Below are 9,470 nucleotides of genomic sequence, written 5' to 3' on the forward strand. Positions count from 1 at the left end.
CACAACTACAACACTAACCACCCGGTTCGTTGCTGCTATGTAAAGCAACATGGGTTCCCTTTCTAAAGGTGAGGCCAAGATTGGGGCCGTCGCAAGCATGGTTTTTAGCTCTTTAAACGCCGCGTCTGCCTGAGGGGTCCAGACGAACGTATCAGATTTTTTCATTAGGGCGTATAATGGCAAATCTTTCTCTCCTAGCCTGCTTATGAATCGGCTTAGCGATGCCAAGCTTCCGGTAAACTTTTGTACGTCCTTTAGTTCTCGTGGGATAGTCATTCTTTCTATTGCCCGGATTTTTACCGGATTGACTTCAATGCCCCGGCTTGACACAAGGAAACCGAGCAACTTGCCGGCAGGGACACCGAAAGTGCATTTTGCCGGATTAAGCTTCATCCGGAACCGTCTTAGGTTATCGAATGTTTGCCGGATGTCATCGATTAAGGTGTTCTTTACCTTAGTTTTTATCACAATGTCGTCTACATAGACTTGCACATTCTTTCCGATTTGATCAAACAAGCATTTTTGAATACAGCGCTGGTACGTTGCACCAGCGTTGCGCAAACCAAAGGGCATAGTGACATAGCAATAAGCCCCATGCGGGGTAATGAACGCAGTTTTTATTTGATCTTCCTTTTTCAAGGGAATTTGGTGGAAACCGGAATACGCATCCAGGAAGGACAACAACTCACACCCAGCAGTTGAATCAATCACTTGATCGATCCGTGGCAAAGGAAAAGGATCTCTTGGGCAAGCCTTGTTTAGGTTGGTGTAGTCGATGCACATGCGCCATACCTTTGGAGCTTTTGCCTCCAGGTTCTCATCTTTTTTCTTTTCGACCATTACCGGATTGGCCAGCCACTCTGTGTGCGTGACCTCCACAATGAATCCGGCAACGAGCAGTTTGGTCACTTCTTCTCCAATAATCTTCCTCCTATCTTCAGCGAACCGGCGCAAGGGTTGCCGCACCGGCTTGGCGTCTTTCCAGACATTTAAAGAGTGCTCAGCCAGCTCCCTCGGAACACCCACCAAGTCGTCAGTTGACCAGACAAAGATATTCCGATTCTCACGGAGGAAGCTGACGAGCGCGTTTTCCTATGCTTGATCGAGTCCGGCACCGATGCGAACGGTGCGCTCTGGGTAAGCCGGATCCAGCACAATGTCCTTTGTTTCATTTGTCGGCTTGAATGCCGGTGAGCCCAAGCTTCCACTCATTGCCGCTAAACTCAACTGTGAGGACTGAGCCAGCGCAACCGCGGTTTGCATTCTTCTTTTTTCCTCCGCGATCACCAGCGATTCCGCTAGGTTTGATCCGGCAGATGCAGTTTCCAGTGAGACCTTATAGTTCCCCACCACAGTTAAGGGTCCACGAGGTGCCGACATTTTCATCTTGAGGTAAGCTGTATGAGTCGTAGCCATGAAAGCTGCCAACGCTGGTCTTCCCAGCAACGCATGGTAAGGACTGTCTAGGTCCACCACTTCAAACTCAACATTTTCAACCCGGCAATTGTCACGTCCTCCAAACGCTATGTCCACCCGAACTTTTCCTACCGGAGCACAGGACAAGCCCGGAACGATTCCGTGGAACGTTGTACGCGTTGGCTGAAGCATGTTTTCTGTTATGCCCAGCGTATGCATGGTATGCTTGTACATGATGTTTATGCTGCTGCCGTTGTCTATCAGCACCTTGCTGAATTTTACTCGGGTTTGTGGCCCTTTCATGATTGGGTCCACAACAAGAGCATATCCACCCGGATTCAGCATGATTTTGGGGTGATCCTTAAATGACCAGGTAATTTCCTGATCTGACCACAGCATGTATCTGGGAACTGCCGGCATCACGGCGTTCACCTCCATGGAGCGGCGATGCACACTTTGCCTGTCTGTCGGCTCAGTGACAAAGACAACACAGCACAGATGCGGGCCCTCGTAAACATTTCGGCCTAAAGGTGCCGGTGGAGGTGGTTGATCATCGTTTTGCTCCACTCGGTTAACTTGCTGGTATTGTTGCCTATTTGGCTGATGCTGTACCGGTAAAGCATTTGCTCCGGTGAGTGGTGGCGGTGGTGGTAGTTGTTGCTGACGCATCATATCTTGCGATGGCGGCAACACTGTTGAGCACCCTTGTGCTTGCGCGTCCTTTACCACTCCTTTTTGCATCAAGTACTTGGTCCAGGAACAATCCTTCGTCAGGTGATTTGACGGGTGATCCGGGTTTGGCGTGTGCCACCGGCAAGGTTGATCCATGGCGGCTTCCATGGTGTATTTTACGGGTTCATGCCAATTCTTTTTCTGGCCCCAGGGTTTCTTTTCGACCCACTGCTTTTTTGGACCCACCCATGGCTGCGATCCGGTTTTTTGCCTTTGGCTGCCGCCGGCATCATAATTTTCTTGCACGGCAGCAACGTGCTGCGGAGCGTACCTTCGATCCAGGAAATCTTCCCTTCTCTTGTTGTTCCGTTTGTCCCGGTATTGTTCCTGTCGCTGCTCCGGCTCAGCTTGTACTGCTGGTTGCAATGGGTCTCCCAATGCATAGCTATCCGCCACACGCATCATCTCTGCCAAAGTTGCTGGCATGCTTCTCTGCAGCTTTTGCCACAGCGGTGATCCTCTCCGGCATCCTTGACTGAACCAAGCAATTTCTTGTGCTTCAATCACTCCTTCACACGTGTTTCTTGTTGAGTTCCATCGGGTAAGATAATCCCTGTCTGTCTCACCGGCACGTTGCTGGCATAAAGCGAGCTGTTGGGGCCGGTTTGGCCTCTTGTAAGTGCTACTGAAGTTGTTCATGAAGGCTTCCTCAAAGTCCAGCCATCCGTTAATGCTTCCTGCCGGCAAGTTGTTAAGCCAAATCCGTGCAAGGCCTACCAGGTAGGACGGTATGATTCTCACCGCCCAACGCCGGTTTACTCCACCACCAGCTACATAAACAGCTGTGACATAGTCCGCCAGCCAATCTTCCGGCTTGGTCGTGCCATCATACGTTTTTGTGTCTCGGGGCAGCTGGAAATTGCGTACCGGTGGCTCTTCTCCCATGATCGGTGGGCCAAAACATTTTGGGCCAGGAGGACCCTCAGATTCGATCATTTTGGAAAGATGTACTATGTCCAGCCTGTGCCTCGCATCCTGGTCTGGCAAACATCTCTCCCCCAGGCGATCCCCCAAGGGGTTCCGGTAGACTCTTGTTCGTTCTACTTCGGAATCTCCCTCTTCGTATCTTTCCGGTTCCGCGGCTCTTGCCTGTCGGTACCTTGGTGGTGGCATTTCCTCATACGCTGTCCTTGCAGCTCGATTATTTTGCCCGGTTTCATATCTACCGGCATGATTATTTCCGGCATAGCCTCCTCTGGCGTAGCCTCGACCTGCCCCTTGGCTTTTTCTACCGGCATCGTGTTGCCCGGCTTGTTGTTTTCCGGCAAGAACTGGATCGTACACAGTCATCTGCTGTGCGTTCATCTCTTTTTCTCTTCTTCTGTCCGGATGGGGGGACGATGCCTGCCCATGGGACTTACTTCCGGCATTCTTTGTTGAACGCGCGGATTTTGAGGCCGCGGCCTTGTTCAGCTTAGCCAGCTGTTCAGCATTCTGCTGCTCAATAGTTTCCAGCAGCTCTCTAACACGCTCTTGCTGTTTTGCCAAAGCATCTCCAGACAGCGATTTACATAGCTCTACTGCAGCTTTAGCAGCTTTTATAGTTTTATCCGGGCTACTGTACTTAGGTTTTTCCACGATGCTAACAGATGCAGAGGTACTTTTGCCGGCAAGAACTTCTTTGCGCAAATCCTGATCTAGGTTGCGAGCTTTTAGCCGGTTCTCCGGTATCCTAGCAGCATGAGCGCTAACAGAAGCAAAGCCATGGGCAGCGTTATACTCACGTAGGGTTAGGTTCAGCTCGCGCTGCGCCCGGACGATGTCGGCGCCGTTGGCGAGCAGCTTCTGGCGTTGTGCCTCCAGCTCCGCCTGAGCCGCTGCCGGGTCGATGTTCTGCGCGATGGGCGTTGCCAGCATGTTCATCGCTGCTTGGAGTGGTGTTGCCGGTGGTGCGGAAGATGCTCCCGCAGCGCCAGCATCGCGCTTCAGCGGTGGCTTGGCCGCACGGGTCGAAGCCGCACGACCAGCACCTTCATCCACAACTTCTTTTCCTGCACCAACCACGCCAGTCATCATTACCTCGACGCTGCCGGCGGCGCGGCCAGCACAGAGCCACCTTGGTGGGTCCGGTGCCACCAGCACCGGCGAGAGGCGCTGGCGCACAGGGACGGTGCCGAAGTAGACGCGGTGGCTGCCGAACTCGATGGTGCGTCCGTTCTTGGGGAAGATGCCACTGTTGGCGAAGCAGCGCGCGTTGTGGTTGATGAAATCCATGTCGTAGATGCGCTGCACGAGCGCGGACACCGTACGCTCGCCGGCGACCTCGAGGATGCCCGCCCGAATGTGAACTCCTGCAAGCGCCACTTCATGCCTCACGGTGGGCGCCAACTATCGTCGTGGTGAACAGACAGATGCCATAGGATGGCTTAAATTGGGGCCGAATGGACGCTAGAGGATTCGGGGGAGGGTTTGCGATCAGATGGGATGAACTTCCGGATGCTTTCCTCAAGAACACAACCAAAGGCCGGTATGCAAGAAGAGAGACAGGAGGAAGAACTCTTTACTAGATCGCTTGTTTCATTGATCTCAACATGATTACAGATGCTTGGATACAAGTTCTATCGTCTAATCTCCTCTGTGGACACGCGCCTGTATGAGGCAGTACCCCCTCTCCTTATATAGGGGAGAGGGTGGCTTACAGAACAAGAAACCCTAATGGCATCTTTGACTGGACAAACTACTTTACAAAGCTACTTTAATCATAGATGACGCCGGAGTCTTCTTTAATCAGGGACGCTGACGTCCTCCGGCTTCTTTCAGCGTCATCTCTCTCTTTGGCGCCAGAGCTCTGATTAAAGCCGCTTTGCTTAGCTCATCCTTGTCTTCTTGCTCTGAAGAGAATCTTTGACCAGTCCCGCCAACAGGCCCTTCTCTCCGGTATCTTCTTTATCGGGTTCCGGCATACCCCCTTGGGGATACCGGCTTAGCTTCACTTAGCCCAAACTCTTATCTTTGTGTTCCGGTAAGAATATTAAACCGGTATCTCGATGGCTCGAACCATCCGGTTTGGCATGCCTTTGGCATACCGGGGGTCATCCCCCCAACAGTTCATCACCTCCCACATCTGAGAAATGGACCAAGTGAGAGCAAGGTACCTGATAATGGTGAAACGCTGCTGAAGCACCCTAAAAGCACGCTCAACATCCGTGTGTGCTGCTTCCTGGCATGTTGCAAAATAAACTTCCATCTCGTTTGCTGGAGAGGGAATTGTCTTCACAAATGTAGCATACGTCGGGTAGATACCATCAGCTAGATAGTACCCCTTATTGTATGTGTGGCCGTTTATCTCAAAGTTCACCGCAGGAGCTTGTCCCTCAGCTAGCTTGGCAAACACCGGAGAGCGCTGCAACGCGTTGATATCATTGTTTGTTGCTGCCATGCTAAAAAATGCATGCAAAATCCAAATGTCATGGTCTGCCACCGCCTCAAAAATGACACTGCATTCACCAGTATACCCCTTGTAGATCCCCTGCCAAGCAAAAGAGCAATTCTTCCAGCCCCAATGCATACAGTCAATGCTTCCGAGCATCCCAGGAAGCCCTCTTGTTGCATTTTTTTTTGCAGGATTCGAGCTGTATCATCTGCTCTTGGTGCTCTCAAATAGTCTTTAGCAAATACCGCTATGACGGCTCATCATAACTTGTAGAGAGTCTATGTACATGTCGACTCTGCCATCCGTAGGTAGTCATTGACTGTATCTGGAGGAGCTCCGTATGCAAGACAACGCATTGCAGCAGTGCATTTCTGAATTCAGGTGAAGTCCCACAAACCTGTGCAATCTTGCTTGGCCATGAGGTAGTTGTCGTACTCCCTGGCGCCGTAGACAATCTTCAAGAACAACGCCTTGTTCATCCTAAACCCGCGTCGAAATTCCTTCGGCGAATGAGTCGCATCATTGTTGAAGTAGTCGGTGTCAAGCAGCATTGCGCCGGCTTGACGATGCCAGTTGATGTTCTTCCTCTTGCCTGGCTTTGATCCCCCGCGCCGAGGCACGACGAAGAAAGGCTGGCGAACGCGCAACAAGCTTGTCAGAATCAGCTGCTGCTGTTGCCGCCGGACAGCCTCAGTGTTCCGCTCCTCCGTGAACAGCTGCACCATCATCTCGCCGTCGCTGTCCATCGCAGCAATCGGACTGACACCTTGCGGGGCGGGGCGGTTGTGCCGCGGTGGCGGCGAGCTCTATTCCGGACGAAACAACGGCCGCCGTTCGAGGGGGTGGCGGTCGTGTCGATGGACGGCGGTTCCTAGACAGACGGCGGTGTCTATTGCAAGCAGGGGGTGCAGCAACGACGACAATGGTGGCGATCTAGAGGGGTGGGAGTCGGCTTGGGCGTGGGTAGGAGGTGGGAAATCAATGTGTTTGGCTGCCCGGCGGAGCCCACGCTCATTTTCTGACGTGCTGCAAGGCGCCGGCGCGTCCGATTTGTGCCCTACGCGAAGGGGCCGACACGGGGATGCCGACGATTCTGTTGGGCTCGAAAATTAGCCGGCGCCGTTTAGGGCGCACCGGTGCGAGCCTAAAAACCACACCGGACCCCAAATCGCTATCGGGACCGCTATGGGGCGCGCCGGTGGAGATGCTATTAACGATCATCACACGGCATCGAGATAATCTGATTCGGTGATACTAACATAAGCTTTCAAAAGAGTATTCATTCTTTACAATGGGTCACATGATAGTACAAGTACACATCCAACAAGCATGCATTGCTCCACAATTACATACCATCATCACAATCTACTCCCCACGAAAAAGCAAGTTTCTCCAGCGATGTTCTTCCCCGTGGCAGCTAGCACACTCCTCGGATTAGTTGCCCAACTCCAACGTGCTCCTTACTTGGGGGCGAATGCCTGAAATCATACCAATGTTAGCACATAGATGGACTTGGACGATGGACATGCTCGTGTGTGGTATATGTATATGTACCCTGAAGATGGTGGCGTGGCCGGGGTCGGCGAGGTGGGCGAAGAGGTTGTCGATGGGGCCGGTGCCGGTGTACTCGGCCTGGAACCACGCGCCCATGACGGCGAGCATGGCGAGGCGGCCATTCTTGATCTCCTTGGTGCGCAGCTCCTTGAGCTTCTCCGGCGAGCCGTTGCCGTAGCCGAGTGGGTCAAACCACAGACCACCGGGGTACCTTACATTTCCAACAGGCAAATACATCAGTTGAATAGCACATGCAAGGAACAACATGTTTTGCTTGACGCGTGTGCGCGCGCGTACCCGACGTCGGTGCCGGTGAGCTTGTTGTTGGGGAAGATGGGGTCGGTGTTGACGGAGCCGGGCTTGATGATGTCTGCCCACCGGCGGCCCTCGGCCCAGCCGATGAGGATGAGCTCCACGACGAAGAGCGTCGTGGTGTCGGTGAAGTACTCCTGCTCGCCGGCGGTGTACCACGACGGCGTGTTGAGGATGCCGATCTTGGTCAGGAGCTCCGGGATGAAGATACCCGCCGCTCCCAGCATCGCCCACCGGCAGTGCACCAGCTCCGCCTGCACGTTCCACCGCAAGCTCTCGGGGTCCGATCCTGCAACAGGATTCGCAACAAAATCGATCAAAGTCTGTTCACGTGGTCGATCGATGACACCAACAAACAGTGAATCACTAGTAAGGATTGGACATGGGAGATCGATCAGGACTTACCAAGACCCCATGGGTCAAAGCCGAAGTCTCCGGGAAGGCTGCATCAAGAACAGACAACACGATGTACACTGTCAGAGTCGATCCTCACATATGTTTGACTTGCGCGCAATGTGTTAGTACCGACCTGCCGTCGAGCCACGGGGGAGGGGTGCTCCCGGGGAACCAGATGGGCCTCTCGGGCGCCGCGGCGCGCACGGTGAACGACGACCGCGACGCGGCCTTGCCGGCGCCGAGGAAGGAGGTCCGTGCGACGGCCAGCCCATTGCTGGGGAGCGCCGCGACGGTGGCAGCGGAGGAGGAGGAGACTAGCGCCATCGTACCAGTACGCTCGCTAGGGGGGACGTGCGTGGTGCTGGGAGTGGAATTGAGCGTGTGGTGCGCGCGGCAGTTTATGGTGATCTAGCCGCGCGGCGCAGGGTGGCCCTGGCTTATCCCGGAGGAGATAGCGAGCGCGGCCGCGGCGTGCCACGCGGCAGGGAGAATCCGAATCCCTGGCTCCGCCGCTCCGGGACCCTGCTGACGTGGAGGCCATCCTGGGGCTCCTGATGAAAATCGGGGCAGAGGCACGCCATTGGACGACACGCCCTGCATTTGGCACGGCGAGGTATACTTGTATCGGCATGATGATATGTGCCTAGCTATATCCACGAAGAAATGACGATGATTAGCATTACAGGATATGCGTACGTGGCACACGCCAGGAGGTAGTTCTTTGCACGGACTCAACCACTGAATCTAAACTTTGTCCAATTTACTCTGAACCCCGTCCATCGGAGTACATTGCAAGACACGTGCTACCTCTGTTAATATTTAATTGATTTTAACCAAAACGTTATTTGTTCATTAGTTTTGTTTCCCTCGCGTTAATTAAATAGGAATCTAGGGAGTATAGCATTTCCGCGAGTATCAGCTAAAATCGAATAGCAGTTCTGACTTTTTCTCCGAATCGTTAACTCAGTGTTTCAATAGAGAGGGATGAACATGATCAAACGATACAAGTTACGTTGTACAGATGCCAATGGACTTGCATTTGGAGTTCACAAGCCTCTTATTGGTCAGCTACCGTGCCAACTCATTTCATATTGCTGCGGTAATCAGAAGCGGACCCAAAAATATTTTTAGAATCCCGATCAAATAGTGTCAAACAGTGTCAGACAATGTTAAATACACGCTAAATACGTATAAAATACTCATTGCCGGCCGACCGGAAGCCGGGGGAATGCCGGGGAATAGGAGCGCTACGCCCGCCCCGGGCGGTAATGTTCTTGCCAGCTAAAGCATAAATCGTTAAGGCTTTATATTTTTTGCGAATAGAACCATAACATTACGAGAAACATCGAACAATACAAACTCAATAAAAACGAAAATTGCAACGAAATTCTTGAGATGTTCTTCATCTTCAACCTCCAGACAGTGCTCTATGGGGCTTATGTGAACTTTAAACTCTGTAATATGAACCTTATATTTTATCACTCTGTTTTAAAATATAAGCAGTTTATAGCAAATTAAAATAATTTTCTAAAACAACTTATATTATGGAACGAAGTGAGAAGTATCTAATTAGTAGCTGGCACAACGCCTCCTTTTCACCAAAAGGCTCTAGGGAGGAAAAAATAAACGGCATCTTCCTGTTGGGATAGAAGGCAACACGATAAACCAATAACTGCTTGAATCTGTA

The 9,470-nt window shown here is 52.3% G+C and overlaps 1 protein-coding gene across 1 annotated transcript; it reads right to left on the minus strand.

Moving 5' to 3' along the window:
* Positions 1 to 6,765: 6,765 nt before the first annotated feature.
* LOC127332910 (photosystem I chlorophyll a/b-binding protein 2, chloroplastic) lies at positions 6,766 to 8,160 on the minus strand. Its single transcript, XM_051359241.2, has 5 exons — positions 7,917 to 8,160; positions 7,793 to 7,830; positions 7,373 to 7,676; positions 7,076 to 7,286; positions 6,766 to 6,999 (listed from the first exon to the last, which is right to left on the minus strand). The coding sequence occupies exons 1-5, from the start codon at positions 8,105 to 8,107 to the stop codon at positions 6,982 to 6,984; spliced, it is 762 nt and encodes a 253-aa protein (XP_051215201.1). The 5' UTR covers positions 8,108 to 8,160; the 3' UTR covers positions 6,766 to 6,981.
* Positions 8,161 to 9,470: the final 1,310 nt, after the last annotated feature.

The sequence above is a fragment of the Lolium perenne genome, chromosome 2, assembly GCF_019359855.2.
Source record: "Lolium perenne isolate Kyuss_39 chromosome 2, Kyuss_2.0, whole genome shotgun sequence".
NCBI lineage: Eukaryota > Viridiplantae > Streptophyta > Magnoliopsida > Poales > Poaceae > Lolium > Lolium perenne.

Bases quoted from the DNA above. Each gene is read 5' to 3' on its own strand.
- LOC127332910 (XM_051359241.2), bottom strand. From the start codon at position 8,107: ATGGCGCTAGTCTCCTCCTCCTCCGCTGCCACCGTCGCGGCGCTCCCC. The intron at 7,831-7,916 runs GTCGGTACTAAC...TTCTTGATGCAG, and splicing joins CCCCCGTGGCTCGACGGCAG to CCTTCCCGGAGACTTCGGCT. The intron at 7,677-7,792 runs GTAAGTCCTGAT...ATCCTGTTGCAG, and splicing joins CTTTGACCCATGGGGTCTTG to GATCGGACCCCGAGAGCTTG.